General features: G+C 45.0%; 1 protein-coding gene across 1 annotated transcript in view; it reads left to right on the top strand.

The window, feature by feature from the left end:
- The window catches only part of LOC311248910 (metal cation symporter ZIP14-like), a gene marked incomplete at both ends in the record, with an annotated part of 131872 nt that overhangs the window by 25765 nt on the left and 88799 nt on the right, over positions 1-17308 (top strand). Inside the window, one exon of the mRNA XM_084338139.1 lies at positions 9015-9140. Coding sequence (XP_084194265.1) covers positions 9015-9140 — 126 coding nt within the window. The remainder of the gene's footprint in view (positions 1-9014; positions 9141-17308) is intronic.

The following is a 17308-nucleotide window of genomic DNA, read 5'->3' as shown; positions in this document are numbered from 1 at the left end:
GGGTCAGAGGGCAGAGCAGAGGGGTCAGAGTGCAGGGCAGAGGGGTCAGAGGGCAGAGGGGTCAGAGGGCAGAGGGGTCAGAGGGCAGAGGGCTCAGAGGGCAGAGCAGAGGGGTCAGAGTGCAGAGGGGTCAGAGGGCAGAGGGGTCAGAGTGCAGGGCAGAGGGGTCAGAGGGCAGAGCAGAGGGGTCAGAGTGCAGGGCAGAGGGGTCAGAGGGCAGAGGGGTCAGAGGGCAGAGGGGTCAGAGGGCAGAGCAGAGGGGTCAGAGGGCAGAGCAGAGGGGTCAGAGTGCAGAGGGGTCAGAGGGCAGAGGGGTCAGAGGGCAGAGGGGTCAGAGGGCAGAGCAGAGGGGTCAGAGGGCAGAGGGGTCAGAGTGCAGAGGGGTCAGAGTGCAGGGCAGAGGGGTCAGAGGGCAGAGCAGAGGGGTCAGAGTGCAGGGCAGAGGGGTCAGAGGGCAGAGCAGAGGGGTCAGAGTGCAGAGGGGTCAGAGGGCAGAGGGGTCAGGAAACTAAAGTGACGTCAGACTACACCTCCCTACAGGAAACTAAAGTGACGTCAGACTACACCTCCCTATAGGAAACTAAAGTGACGTCAGACTACACCTCCCTATAGGAAACTACAGTGACGTCAGACTACACCTCCCTATAGGAAACTAAAGTGACGTCAGACTACACCTCCCTACAGGAAACTAAAGTGACGTCAGACTACACCTCCCTACAGGAAACTAAAGTGACGTCAGACTACACCTCCCTATAGGAAACTAAAGTGACGTCAGACTACACCTCCCTATAGGAAACTAAAGTGACGTCAGACTACACCTCCCTATAGGAAACTAAAGTGATGTCAGACTACACCTCCCTACAGGAAACTAAAGTGACGTCAGACTACACCTCCCTATAGGAAACTTAAGTGACGTCAGACTACACCTCCCTACAGGAAACTAAAGTGACGTCAGACTACACCTCCCTATAGGAAACTAAAGTGACGTCAGACTACACCTCCCTACAGGAAACTAAAGTGACGTCAGACTACACCTCCCTATAGGAAACTACAGTGACGTCAGACTACACCTCCCTATAGGAAACTAAAGTGACGTCAGACTACACCTCCCTATAGGAAACTACAGTGACGTCAGACTACACCTCCCTACAGGAAACTAAAGTGACGTCAGACTACACCTCCCTATAGGAAACTAAAGTGACGTCAGACTACACCTCCCTACAGGAAACTAAAGTGACGTCAGACTACACCTCCCTATAGGAAACTAAAGTGACGTCAGACTACACCTCCCTATAGGAAACTAAAGTGACGTCAGACTACACCTCCCTACAGGAAACTAGAGTGACGTCAGACTACACCTCCCTATAGGAAACTAAAGTGACGTCAGACTACACCTCCCTATAGGAAACTACAGTGACGTCAGACTACACCTCCCTACAGGAAACTAAAGTGACGTCAGACTACACCTCCCTATAGGAAACTAAAGTGACGTCAGACTACACCTCCCTACAGGAAACTAAAGTGACGTCAGACTACACCTCCCTACAGGAAACTAAAGTGACGTCAGACTACACCTCCCTATAGGAAACTAACGTGACGTCAGACTACACCTCCCTATAGGAAACTAAAGTGACGTCAGACTACACCTCCCTACAGGAAACTAAAGTGACGTCAGACTACATTTACATTTAGTCATTTAGCTGACGCTTTTATCCAAAGCGACTTACAAGTTCTGTACGACAAGCCATCAGGAAGGGCACAACTCTATCAGCTGAGCAACAATGTTCATCAAAGTGTTGAGTGCTACAGTGTAGGTTAGTTTATTAGGACAAGTGCATGACAGTACGGTTAGTTAGGGTTAGATTTTTTTTATTGTTTTTTTTTTTTTTTTTATTCAGATAATGGTTGAAGAAGTGCGTCTTTAGTCGACGGCGAAAGATTGGACGTGATTCGGCTGTCCTAACTGGGGTGGGTAGTTCATTTCACCATTGTGGGGCAAGGACTGAGAATAGGCGACTTCTCTTTGATGACCCTCTAGGAAACTAAAGTGACGTCAGACTACACCTCCCTATAGGAAACTAAAGTGACGTCAGACTACACCTCCCTACAGGAAACTAAAGTGACGTCAGACTACACCTCCCTATAGGAAACTAAAGTGACGTCAGACTACACCTCCCTACAGGAAACTAAAGTGACGTCAGACTACACCTCCCTATAGGAAACTAAAGTGACGTCAGACTACACCTCCCTATAGGAAACTAAAGTGACGTCAGACTACACCTCCCTATAGGAAACTAAAGTGACATCAGACTACACCTCCCTACAGGAAACTAAAGTGACGTCAGACTACACCTCCCTATAGGAAACTAAAGTGACGTCAGACTACACCTCCCTACAGGAAACTAAAGTGACGTCAGACTACACCTCCCTATAGGAAACTAAAGTGATGTCAGACTACACCTCCCTACAGGAAACTAAAGTGACGTCAGACTACACCTCCCTATAGGAAACTAAAGTGACGTCAGACTACACCTCCCTATAGGAAACTAAAGTGACGTCAGACTACACCTCCCTATAGGAAACTAAAGTGACGTCAGACTACACCTCCCTATAGGAAACTAAAGTGACGTCAGACTACACCTCCCTATAGGAAACTAAAGTGATGTCAGATTACACCTCCCTATAGGAAACTAAAGTGACGTCAGACTACACCTCCCTATAGGAAACTAAAGTGACGTCAGACTACACCTCCCTATAGGAAACTAAAGTGACGTCAGACTACACCTCCCTATAGGAAACTAAAGTGACGTCAGACTACACCTCCCTATAGGAAACTAAAGTGACGTCAGACTACACCTCCCTATAGGAAACTAAAGTGACGTCAGACTACACCTCCCTGTAGGAAACTGAAGTGACGTCAGACTACACCTCCCTACAGGAAACTAAAGTGACGTCAGACTACACCTCCCTATAGGAAACTAAAGTGACGTCAGACTACACCTCCCTATAGGAAACTAAAGTGACGTCAGACTACACCTCCCTATAGGAAACTAAAGTGACGTCAGACTACACCTCCCTATAGGAAACTAAAGTGATGTCAGACTACACCTCCCTATAGGAAACTAAAGTGACGTCAGACTACACCTCCCTATAGGAAACTAAAGTGACGTCAGACTACACCTCCCTACAGGAAACTAAAGTGACGTCAGACTACACCTCCCTATAGGAAACTAAAGTGACGTCAGACTACACCTCCCTATAGGAAACTACAGTGACGTCAGACTACACCTCCCTATAGGAAACTAAAGTGACGTCAGACTACACCTCCCTATAGGAAACTAAAGTGACGTCAGACTACACCTCCCTATAGGAAACTAAAGTGACGTCAGACTACACCTCCCTATAGGAAACTAAAGTGACGTCAGACTACACCTCATAGGAAACTAAAGTGACGTCAGACTATACCTCCCTATAGGAAACTAAAGTGACGTCAGACTACACCTCCCTACAGGAAACTAAAGTGACGTCAGACTACACCTCCCTATAGGAAACTAAAGTGACATCAGACTACACATCCCTATAGGAAACTAAAGTGACGTCAGACTACACCTCCCTATAGGAAACTACAGTGACGTCAGACTACACCTCCCTATAGGAAACTAAAGTGACGTCAGACTACACCTCCATATAGGAAACTAAAGTGACGTCAGACTACACCTCCCTATAGGAAACTACAGTGACGTCAGACTACACCTCCCTACAGGAAACTAAAGTGACGTCAGACTACACCTCCCTATAGGAAACTACAGTGACGTCAGACTACACCTCCCTACAGGAAACTAAAGTGACGTCAGACTACACCTCCCTATAGGAAACTAAAGTGACGTCAGACTACACCTCCCTATAGGAAACTAAAGTGACATCAGACTACACCTCCCTATAGGAAACTAAAGTGACGTCAGACTACACCTCCCTATAGGAAACTAAAGTGACGTCAGACTACACCTCATAGGAAACTAAAGTGACGTCAGACTATACCTCCCTATAGGAAACTAAAGTGACGTCAGACTACACCTCCCTACAGGAAACTAAAGTGACGTCAGACTACACCTCCCTATAGGAAACTAAAGTGACATCAGACTACACATCCCTATAGGAAACTAAAGTGACGTCAGACTACACCTCCCTATAGGAAACTACAGTGACGTCAGACTACACCTCCCTATAGGAAACTAAAGTGACGTCAGACTACACCTCCATATAGGAAACTAAAGTGACGTCAGACTACACCTCCCTATAGGAAACTACAGTGACGTCAGACTACACCTCCCTACAGGAAACTAAAGTGACGTCAGACTACACCTCCCTATAGGAAACTACAGTGACGTCAGACTACACCTCCCTATAGGAAACTAAAGTGACGTCAGACTACACCTCCCTATAGGAAACTACAGTGACGTCAGACTACACCTCCCTACAGGAAACTAAAGTGACGTCAGACTACACCTCCCTATAGGAAACTAAAGTGACGTCAGACTACACCTCCCTACAGGAAACTAAAGTGACGTCAGACTACACCTCCCTATAGGAAACTAAAGTGACGTCAGACTACACCTCCCTATAGGAAACTAAAGTGACGTCAGACTACACCTCCCTATAGGAAACTAAAGTGACGTCAGACTACACCTCCCTACAGGAAACTAAAGTGACGTCAGACTACACCTCCCTATAGGAAACTACAGTGACGTCAGACTACACCTCCCTACAGGAAACTAAAGTGACGTCAGACTACACCTCCCTATAGGAAACTAAAGTGACGTCAGACTACACCTCCCTACAGGAAACTAAAGTGACGTCAGACTACACCTCCCTACAGGAAACTAAAGTGACGTCAGACTACACCTCCCTATAGGAAACTACAGTGACATCAGACTACACCTCCCTATAGGAAACTAAAGTGACGTCAGACTACACCTCCCTATAGGAAACTAAAGTGACGTCAGACTACACCTCCCTATAGGAAACTAAAGTGACGTCAGACTACACCTCCCTATAGGAAACTAAAGTGACGTCAGACTACACCTCCCTACAGGAAACTAAAGTGACGTCAGACTACACCTCCCTATAGGAAACTAAAGTGACGTCAGACTACACCTCCCTATAGGAAACTAAAGTGACGTCAGACTACACCTCCCTACAGGAAACTAAAGTGACGTCAGACTACACCTCCCTATAGGAAACTAAAGTGACGTCAGACTACACCTCCCTATAGGAAACTAACATGACGTCAGACTACACCTCCCTATAGGAAACTAAAGTGACGTCAGACTACACCTCCCTACAGGAAACTAAAGTGACGTCAGACTACATTTACATTTACATTTAGTCATTTAGCTGACGCTTTTATCCAAAGCGACTTACAAGTTCTGTACGACAAGCCATCAGGAAGGGCACAACTCTATCAGCTGAGCAACAATGTTCATCAAAGTGTTGAGTGCTACAGTGTAGGTTAGTTTATTAGGACAAGTGCATGACAGTACGGTTAGTTAGGGTTAGATTTTTTTTATTGTTTTTTTTTTTTTTTTTTTTTAATTCAGATAATGGTTGAAGAAGTGCGTCTTTAGTCGACGGCGAAAGATTGGACGTGATTCGGCTGTCCTAACTGGGGTGGGTAGTTCATTCCACCATTGTGGGGCAAGGACTGAGAATAGGCGACTTCTCTTTGATGACCCTCTAGGAAACTAAAGTGACGTCAGACTACACCTCCCTATAGGAAACTAAAGTGACGTCAGACTACACCTCCCTACAGGAAACTAAAGTGACGTCAGACTACACCTCCCTATAGGAAACTAAAGTGACGTCAGACTACACCTCCCTACAGGAAACTAAAGTGACGTCAGACTACACCTCCCTATAGGAAACTAAAGTGACGTCAGACTACACCTCCCTATAGGAAACTAAAGTGACATCAGACTACACCTCCCTACAGGAAACTAAAGTGACGTCAGACTACACCTCCCTATAGGAAACTAAAGTGACGTCAGACTACACCTCCCTACAGGAAACTAAAGTGACGTCAGACTACACCTCCCTATAGGAAACTAAAGTGATGTCAGACTACACCTCCCTACAGGAAACTAAAGTGACGTCAGACTACACCTCCCTATAGGAAACTAAAGTGACGTCAGACTACACCTCCCTATAGGAAACTAAAGTGACGTCAGACTACACCTCCCTATAGGAAACTAAAGTGACGTCAGACTACACCTCCCTATAGGAAACTAAAGTGATGTCAGATTACACCTCCCTATAGGAAACTAAAGTGACGTCAGACTACACCTCCCTATAGGAAACTAAAGTGACGTCAGACTACACCTCCCTATAGGAAACTAAAGTGACGTCAGACTACACCTCCCTATAGGAAACTAAAGTGACGTCAGACTACACCTCCCTGTAGGAAACTGAAGTGACGTCAGACTACACCTCCCTACAGGAAACTAAAGTGACGTCAGACTACACCTCCCTATAGGAAACTAAAGTGACGTCAGACTACACCTCCCTATAGGAAACTAAAGTGATGTCAGACTACACCTCCCTATAGGAAACTAAAGTGACGTCAGACTACACCTCCCTATAGGAAACTAAAGTGACGTCAGACTACACCTCCCTACAGGAAACTAAAGTGACGTCAGACTACACCTCCCTATAGGAAACTAAAGTGACGTCAGACTACACCTCCCTATAGGAAACTAAAGTGACGTCAGACTACACCTCCCTATAGGAAACTAAAGTGACGTCAGACTACACCTCCCTATAGGAAACTAAAGTGACGTCAGACTACACCTCCCTATAGGAAACTAAAGTGATGTCAGACTACACCTCCCTACAGGAAACTAAAGTGACGTCAGACTACACCTCCCTATAGGAAACTTAAGTGACGTCAGACTACACCTCCCTACAGGAAACTAAAGTGACGTCAGACTACACCTCCCTATAGGAAACTAAAGTGACGTCAGACTACACCTCCCTACAGGAAACTAAAGTGACGTCAGACTACACCTCCCTATAGGAAACTAAAGTGATGTCAGACTACACCTCCCTACAGGAAACTAAAGTGACGTCAAACTACACCTCCCTACAGGAAACTAAAGTGACGTCAAACTACACCTCCCTATAGGAAACTAAAGTGACGTCAGACTACACCTCCCTATAGGAAACTAAAGTGACGTCAGACTACACCTCCCTATAGGAAACTAAAGTGTCGTCAGACTACACCTCCCTATTGCCAGGTGTATACGTTCCTTTAGGGATCTTAGATGGCAAACAATCTGCCATTTGAACGGCACGTGCACTTCAGAACCCACGTGCACTTTAGAACCCAGAGACTTCAGAACACAGGACACACTGAGGTACAAAGGGGCTGCCGCTCATTGAGCAAACAGTAGTTGTCCTGTGCGTTTTCATACCAGACGGTGTGTGTTGTAATGTATCCATAATTGCCGAATTTGCAGTAACCTAATTAACTTATAGGCACGGTTCACTTGGCATAACCGGTACGCAATGATTCTGTTTACCTCACGCCAAGAGGTTTGAGTTATGGGACTTTCCGTGTGCTTGGACACACATCCCAACTTGTCCTTCAAATCACTGACCGTTGCTCTGTGACACTTCCATAGACCTTAAAGGAACTGTGCTCACCGTCCTCTCCAGAGTCAGACAAGAAGATGGATATACCAATTTCCTCTTTGTGTGTTCAGTAGAAAGCCCTCCGGCTGAAAGCTAGCCTAGCTTAGCACAAATGAATAGCCTAGCTTAAAAGTCAAGAGAGAGGCCAGTGGTCTGTATCCACATCCATTAATGTGTGCAGGGATATCGGCTACAGTCCACTTAGAAACACATCTTGAGATAGTATGTTGCCTATACGGTATTGTGCAGTATCATGTAACGCTTAAAAAAAAAAGACAACAAAGACATAGACATTCATCCAACACTGCTGAATCAGAACCCTTAAAGGTGCTATAGATAACATTCAGCCACTAGATGTCGCACTAGAGCACCAGTGTGTCAGTTATCCAATCAGGTACATTCCATTTTTTAAATATAAATTCAGTAATAAACATGTTGGGGGGGGGAAAGCAATACTTTTATTTTGCACCTTTCTAAAACCCCTGTGGATGTTTTAAATTTGTAATTTTTTTTAACCTTTATTTACCCAGGTTAGGTTCGCTGAGCACGGGTGCTCTTTTTCAGCTATCTATTGTTTTTTGTAAGTGATTACTCTACATAAAAAAAATTATCAATAGCACCTTTAAAGTCTAGTTGCCGTTCATTTCAGATAACCTTTAACCTCTTTAAATAATGCTATGGCATAATTAGTCCCACATCTGCAGCAACACTAGTCACTTTATGAAGATCTCTAATCCTGCATGTTCAAGTAGGATTTAACACACCGGTTTAACCCTTTCACTGCCGCACTACCAAACGGTTAACCCTTTCACTGCGACAATACACAGAAGGTTAACCCTTTCACTCCCACACAACAGCAGGTTAAGGCAGTGATCAGAATCGGGGCCGTGAATTGTCATCATTTTAAGACAACCATGCAATTAGGAAATAAGCTCAAATGAAGCAAATAAAATTTGAATATTAATGATAACATTTGTGTTGTGTATTTGCTATTATAGTTGATATACCAATAGGAAACTATCATTAGGCATTGGGCTGTGCTTTGTAACACACATTTATTGGCTTGTATTGCATTATAGGCACATTCTCCCAAAATCACGAAAAAGGGACGAGAACCAGTGATGCATTTTCAGTTCACCTCACATCAGTAATGTTTTTTTTTATTTATTATTATTATTATTTTTTTGCTGGAAGTTTGGTAGTCAAATTCACATATTTTATTCAAATGAAATGTTTACATCAAAATGAGCTCCGACAGCCCTAGTGCATGTTTCCTGTCTTCAGAACCCTCCTCAGGCTGACGGTATTCTCCTTCCCGTCTGTCGCAGGCCTTTGGATTTGACCCCATGGTTGACTCCTACGTGTCCAAGTCCACGGTGGTGTTTGGCGGCTTCTACTTGTTCTTCTTCACCGAGAAGGTCCTCAAAGTGCTCCTCAGGCAGAAGAAGCCAACGGTGAGCGAGAAAACATCATGACGTATCGAATATGATCCAACTGTGATATCCTGTCGTGGATTTCTCCTAAATCTATGCGAAAAAATGCTCATATCGGATGTCTCACAAAACGACCTCTGAAATGTTTGTCAGCTGAAAATGTCATTCGATTGATTGTAATCATACTTCCAATTCCCATGCAGTTACCAATATAATAAACATTGACTGGGTTATCTGACGTGTGACTTTCCATACCTAAGCAGATATTGTGATATATATCGATGTAGAAATACAGGCTTCTGAATATGGTAATAGTAATTTTTCGCCCATATGGCCCAGCCCTATGTCAGGCGTTACCACAGGGGTGCATACTGTAGAGCAGGGGTTCTTTTTCATACCGAGCCTGATGTTGCCTCGCACAAAAGAATGATCCCAGTCTCTTCCACGCAGTGAGGCATACAGTTTATTAATTGAACAATGGGTATCGGATCGGTACTCTGTATCGGCCGATACCCAAAGCCCAGGTATTGGTATTGGTATCGGGACTGAAAAAGTCGGATCAGTGCAGCCCTACTCTCAGGGAGGGGAAGTGAGAGGACGGACCTTTCTGCACATCTCTGGCAAACACCGTCATCTTGCGCTCAAACGCCAAAACATTCTCCAGCATTATCTGAATGGCCGTGCTTCCTTTTCCCTGGAGACTTTTGTTCAGCACGTTAAGGTGACCTGTCATATCCACCATGAAGTGCAGCTTTTCCAGCCAATCTGGATGTTCCAGTTCTGGATAGGTGAGGCCCTTGCTTTCCAGGAAAGTCTTCACGTGTTCCAGACACGCAGCACACCGTTTCAGCACCTCTCCCCCGGTCAGCCACCGGACTTTATTATGCAGCAGGAGATCCCAATATGTGCCGTCGACTTCATCTAAAAATGTATGGCACGGTCGGTGGTTTAATCCTCTTGCCATTATTTTGTTCACTATCTGAATGACGAGGTCCATCACCTCCTGAGCGCACAGTGCTTCTTGGTGCAGGATGCAGTGAGACGTCAGCAGCTCTCGATCCAGCGACTTCTGAAGTAACGTAGTAAAACCCCGTGTGTGTTCCTCTCATACTAGATGCCCCATCAGTAGCCACTGACACCATGTGTGTGTGGTGTTTATTTCTTTGGCTTTTAAAGGGGACATGCATTGCTATTCCTAGCACTATTTGGGCAACTTTACACAATTCCTGAGAGTCTATTGAACACATCTGTAAGTTTTTTTTTTCAAAAAGTTTCATCGTTTTATATTTCTAATGAAGTACTCAAAAGCCTAATTTTCCAGCCTCCGGATTTCAGGCTATTTTTCCGCCCATACTAGCAGAATGCTTTGAGTGACAGTCACCCACCAAATAGCTCCGGCCATACTACTCTACTAACGCCAAAGTGAACCTAATACACAAACAAATATGGCTCAAGCATACGTTTTGGAATACAATACAATCCACAAAGGGATGACACCGAAGCAGGTATGTCATACGATTTTGGGAAAACAAATGACAGGAAGAATAAGATTGCTCTCCCAATCCGTCTAACACACACACACACACACACACACACACACGGCACTTGTACTAACAACGTTAGTTAGGAACATAATCATTCATTCGCAATACACACAAGTAGGTCTACATATATACAACGAAGCACAGAGCTAAGAACGTTAGCTAAGCTAGCTTGCTCTCTCAGTCCGCCTAACTAACAAACACACACACCCACGCTGCTTGCACTAACGTTAGACTGTCTTGGCGCACACACACGGAAGAGTACCGTAATACACAAACGGATGAATGAACGAGGTCCTACTGCTAATTAACTAATTACGACGTACTGTATGTACTTACTGATTTAATGCTTTCTTTTCGGTCTCAAAGACTTACAGGCTAGATTCCCTCTTCCTTAGCAACAGCCAGGAAATCACGGAAGCATAAAGTCCCTCGTCTTTGCAAAAATCCAAAAACGAACTTGGTCCATTGCTGGCGAAGCACAACATCCTCAGGAAAAATTTGCAAAGACGTATTAGCAGCTTTGCAGCCAGGAACAGCACATGGCCTGCGTGTTTTGCTGATATTGTTGACGTTAGGCAAGTTACTGCACTTCTTTCCTGCAGTCTGCCTGCTGTATGTTGAGGGCTGCCCAGGTAGATTGTGGGCGGGCATTGGCTCCAACCACAGAGCCAATCGGATCACAATCGGCTCCACCAGCTCCCAGTTACGTCACCGAGCGAGTCAAATCAGAATGACCTAATTCACTGGAGGAGGAAATTGTCTATACTGAATGAGAGCAATCCGCCAATTATGGTATTTAGAGACACAGACCCATTGATACTAACCCCTATTACTATAATACAATGCTAAACACTGAAAAAAAGCCATTTATAATGCATATCCCCTTTAAACAATTCAGCACAGCCTCACAAATGTCGTCCCCCCTTGTTTGGCCTTTTAGCGGTATCAACTCGATGATTTCTTCCTGCGGCCCATCAGAGTATCTAGAGTTTCTCCTACTGTAAACAACATACATGTTTTCACTGAATGTTATACCTTTGTCTTTTTTCCATTTTATTATAAAACCAGAGGCAAGTGCCTCTCTTTATCGGACTATCCTACATTACACGCAACCAATGAGTATCTGACCACGGACCGGTTTAATGTTGGCATTATCTTTACTGACCGACACTTCAAGGTGTGGCAGCTCCGTAATAAATAGATTTATATGGAATTTGTTAAACGTATCCGTTGTCTTACTTATTATTAAACGTATTATTTATTTCTCCCAAATGAAGGTTCCGAAAGTCCCTCTGTGGGCAGTCGGCCCGACATTAAACAGCAGTCTGTTATAATCATATTTAACATGTTAAGAATTTTATGAGCGAACGAATTTCATTAGATTGGACATTTGTATTAATTATGTCAAGTGGAGAACTGAGAAATCCGGCACTACTGATGAATGATACCGTTAATATGGCAGAGAGAGAGAGAGACAGTAGGCATTTGGTTTGCATGCATAACACATGAACAGCAGGAACAGAATGCATGTAAAACACAACTCACCATAATGCAGAATCAGTGGGAGCCCTGCCCTGGGCTTGTTTCTGTTTTGTCCTCTGTCCTCAAATCCCTGCTAATGTTTGAAACATGTCAAATGTTTAGAGTCTCTCCTAGCCTAAAAATAGTGCATCCCTACTCTCAGGGAGGGGAAGTGAGAGGACGGACCTTTCTGCACATCTCTGGCAAACACCGTCATCTTGCGCTCAAACGCCAAAACATTCTCCAGCATTATCTGAATGGCCGTGCTTCCTTTTCCCTGGAGACTTTTTGTTCAGCACGTTAAGGTGACCTGTCGGGGCGCTGCTCATGTGGCGACGCAAACAAGCTGTTGTTTTATGTTCATTTATGTCAGGGGCAGCGGTGGCCTAATGGTTAGAGAAGCGGGTTTGTGACCGGAAGGTTGCCGGTTCGATCCCCGGGACCGGCAGGAAAAATTGAGCAAGGCAACCCCCAACTTAAGTTGCTCAGTGGCTTGAGTTGCTCAGTGGCTAACGGTGTCAGACTGTGGTTGTACTGGGCGGCTCCCAGGTGGCAGACTGTGGTTGTACTGGGCGGCTCCCAGGTGTCAGACTGTGGTTGTACTGGGCAGCTCCCAGGTGTCAGACTGTGGTTGTAACTGGGCAGCTCCCAGGTGTCAGACTGTGGTTGTACTGGGCAGCTCCCAGGTGGCAGACTGTGGTTGTACTGGGCGGCTCCCAGGTGTCAGACTGTGGTTGTACTGGGCAGCTCCCAGGTGTGAATGGAACTGTGTAAATGTGACGCAGGGCGTAGCTGAAAAAGAGGATCTGTGCTCCGAGAACCTACCCTGGGTAAAATAAAGGTTAAATAAAAAGAAATTATAATAATTCTGTAACTTTTAAAGTCTCCTTTTTATGACACTGTGCGAGTGATTCTTATGCCTATATGTGCCCAACCGCACAAACATACTATAACCTAAGTAAGTTTGCCAAGATCGGAGATAATGAATATCTACAAACTACTCCCCGTGGCACTGATTGTGTGCCGCAGCTGCCTACACCCGCGGTCTGGACGGGGAAACAACCAACCAACACCACGGACCAAGGCTACACCCGCGGTCTGGACGGGGAAACAACCAACCAACACCACGGACCAAGGCTACACCCGCTGTCTGGACGGGGAAACAACCAACAACACCACGGACCAAGGCTACACCCGCTGTCTGGACGGGGAAACAACAACCAACACCACGGACCAAGGCTACACCCGCTGTCTGGACGGGGAAACAACAACCAACACCACGGACCAAGGCTACATCCGCTGTCTGGACGGGGAAACAACCAACCAACACCACGGACCAAGGCTACACCCGCTGTCTGGACGGGAAAACAACAACCAACAACACGGACCAAGGCTACACCCGCTGTCTGGACGGGGAAACAACCAACCAACACCACGGACCAAGGCTACACCCGCTGTCTGGACGGGGAAACAACAACCAACACCACGGACCAAGGCTACACCCGCTGTCTGGACGGGGAAACAACCAACCAACACCACGGACCAAGGCTACACCCGCTGTCTGGACGGGGAAACAACAACCAACACCACGGACCAAGGCTACACCCGCTGTCTGGACGGGGAAACAACAACAACACCACGGACCAAGGCTACACCCGCTGTCTGGACGGGGAAACAACAACCAACACCACGGACCAAGGCTACACCCGCTGTCTGGACGGGGAAACAACAACCAACACCACGGACCAAGGCTACACCCGCTGTCTGGACGGGGAAACAACAACCACCGCGGACCAAGGCTACACCCGCTGTCTGGACGGGGAAACAACAACCACCGCGGACCAAGGCTACACCCGCTGTCTGGATGGGAAACAACAACCAACACCACGGACCAAGGCTACACCCGCTGTCTGGATGGGAAACAACAACCAACACCACCACGGACCAAGGCTACACCCGCTGTCTGGACGGGGAAACAACCAACACCACGGACCAAGGCTACACCCGCTGTCTGGACGGGGAAACAACCAACACCACGGACCAAGGCTACCGATGCTAACCCGGGACTTTATTCTCAGTTTATATACATCGAAACTGGAGACGGCAATACAGACTGGAATATACCGTCAGAGATATTCTGTGAAAATAGTACGCTGAGTACAGCAAGCAAACAAACTAACAGGAGGAGGACGAGAGGAAGCCGGTCTGAGACAGCAGATGGAAAAACATCACGAGACGAAAACCCCTGCCACCGGTTATCCTTGGAAATGTACGCTCGCTACGCAACAAACTGGAAGAGTCACTGGCTGTCGCCGCGTGTATCGGAGGAAGCGTGCGATTTACTTCAGGGTTCCCTTGTACCGACCCGTAGGAGAACATGCGCACAACGAACAGGTAGGGGAGGGGGGGAATTGGCACAACGACTAAATTGGGACGGGGAGAAAACAGAGAAAAATTGGAGAGAGAGGATAAAAAAAAACTACATTGAGGCCCTTAGAGGCTCCTTTGAATGCACTGATTGGGACGCTCTTGTCGAGCCAGGCTCAGACATAAATGATAAAGTAGATGTAATATCATCATACATTAATTTCTGCGTGGACACAGTGATACCCTCTAAAGAGACAAAAATATTTCCCAATAACATTTACAGTCATTCAACGCTCAAGAGGTCCCAGCTATCTTGTGATATTTTAGGTCCGCCTGGTTTAATTGTGTAAATAATGCATGTAAAACCTCAATCTTCTATTGTAAAAGGTTTTACATGATGCAACCTGGGCTATCATTATTATCGGGCTATAACATTATTGGCGGTTTCATGTCCTGTACATATTACACTGGTACATATCTCTACTGTACCTCTTGGCCTAAGACAGACGGGTGGGACCTGTTCTACAAGGTGTGGCCTCCTGTGGTTATATAACCGCCACACGCGGCAGCCGTCCGGATCTCCTTTAGTTTTAACGACGGAGGAATGTCACGTTAAACTAATGATGATGGCGTGGCTCCTTTGTTCTGTCGCAGGGCGGCGACGCCGTCTGTACACACACCTGTACACACCTGTACACACACCTGTACACACACCTGTACACACACCTGTACACACACACGCACAGTCAGTCAGTGTCGGGCTGGAGGCTCTTAGGGGAGACTCTTGTCCTTCAGTGTAGAGCTCAGTGTTTCCCCTACCGTTGCCTTGAAGGGGCGGCGCGCCCCGCCAACGGGACCCCCCGCCCCTCCTGAAGGCTTAAAAAAATATAAATAATAACTAAAAAAAGATTAGTAAATAGTTATGAGTGTTGTATGTGCCTCCCTGTATTGCAAATAGTTCATGATGTGTGTTGTCACTACTGTATGTATAATTGTAAATAAGTTAATTTATGTGTTGTAAATAAATATTGTTGTTGTTTTATTGTTAATGTTGTTAATATTTATTTACCTAATTTAGGTTGCAATCGTTTCATTTCAGCTCAGTGTAGAGAAATGCACCGATACTAGTAACCGCCTTACGGCGCGCGTGAATGACGACACTGTTGACGCCACGTATCCGTGACAACAACACTAGATCTGCACCTGGATCACTGAGTGGAGTCTCCTGTACTGCAGGTTCTGGTGGACCCACCACATTACTGATGACCCCTGAGGTTCTGGTGGACCCACCACATTACTGATGACCCCTGAGGTTCTGGTGGACCCACCACATTACTGATGACCCCTGAGGTTCTGGTGGACCCACCACATTACTGATGACCCCTGAGGTTCTGTTGGACCCACCACATTACTGATGACCCCTGAGGTTCTGGTGGACCCACCACATTACTGATGACCCCTGAGGTTCTGGTGGACCCACCACATTACTGATGACCCCTGAGGTTCTGGTGGACCCACCACAAGAACGCAAACAAATTAACGGACTAAAACTAAAACGAACTAAAACGAAAACTAATGAAAAAAAATAACTCAAAAAACGAACGCAAAAAAACGAACACAATCAAATTAACGAACCAAAACTAAAACGAACAAACGAAAACGAACAAAAAAAAAAAACGAAAAAAAATGAACGCAATAAAATTAACGAACTAAAACGAAAACGAATGAAAAAAAAATAACGCAAAAAACGAACGCAAAAAAAGAACAAACTAAAACGAACTAAAACGAAAACGAACGAAAAAAATAACGCAAAAAAACGAACGCAATAAAATTAACGAACTAAAACGAAAACGAATGAAAAAAAATTACGCAAAAAACTAACGCAAAAAAAGAACTCAAAAAAATGAACAAACTAAAACTACAACGAACTAAAACGAAAACGAACGCAAAAAAGAACGCAAAAAACGAACGCAAAAAAACGAACGCAATAAAATACCGCAAACAAATTAACGAACTAAAACGAATGAAAAAAAAGAACGCAAAAAACGAACGCAAAAAAAGAATGCAAAAAAATTAACGAACTAAAACGAAAACGAACGAAAAAAAAGAATGCAAAAAACGAACGCAAAAAACGAACGCAATAAAATTAACGAACTAAAACAAAAACGAATGAAAAAAAAAGAACGCAAAAAAACAAACGCAAAAAAAGAAAGCAAAAAAATTAACAAACTAAAACGAAAACGAACGAAAAAAAAGAAAGCAAGAAAACGAACGCAAAAAAAAGAACGCAAAAAACGAACTGCTGGACCCACCACATTACTGATGACATCGGTGTCCGGGCTTCCTGCTGAAAGGCACCATCTATATTAGTAGAGTTTCAAGTTTCAAGTTTCTTTAATAGTTGTCATACAGAAGTACAGAATACTTTCATACAAAATGCTTCTTACTGTTACGCTCCAGAGACTGTGCTAGACAAGATAGTATCAAATAACATAGTATAGCATGTAAATTAGAAGTAGAAAATGAGGTCACAGTGTTCAGTATAGACATATGTACAATGTTCGATGCAGAATAGACGTAACTGAGTTACCATATAATATACAATACTATGCAGTGTACTAATGTACAATACTATATAGTGCAAAGCAGAAATGGGATGAGGTACAATTTAGGTACAATTTACAGTAAGGTGTACGAGTTGTAGTGCAATCCTTCATCAATAAATATAAAGTGTGGGGAGTGGGTGCTACAGTGTGT

Source organism: Notolepis coatsorum (genome assembly GCF_963971535.1).
Source record: "Notolepis coatsorum genome assembly, chromosome: 1".
Classification (NCBI taxonomy): domain Eukaryota; kingdom Metazoa; phylum Chordata; class Actinopteri; order Aulopiformes; family Paralepididae; genus Notolepis; species Notolepis coatsorum.
The sequence above is the reverse complement of the archived record's forward strand: the minus strand, read 5'-3'. Positions and strand labels throughout refer to the sequence as shown.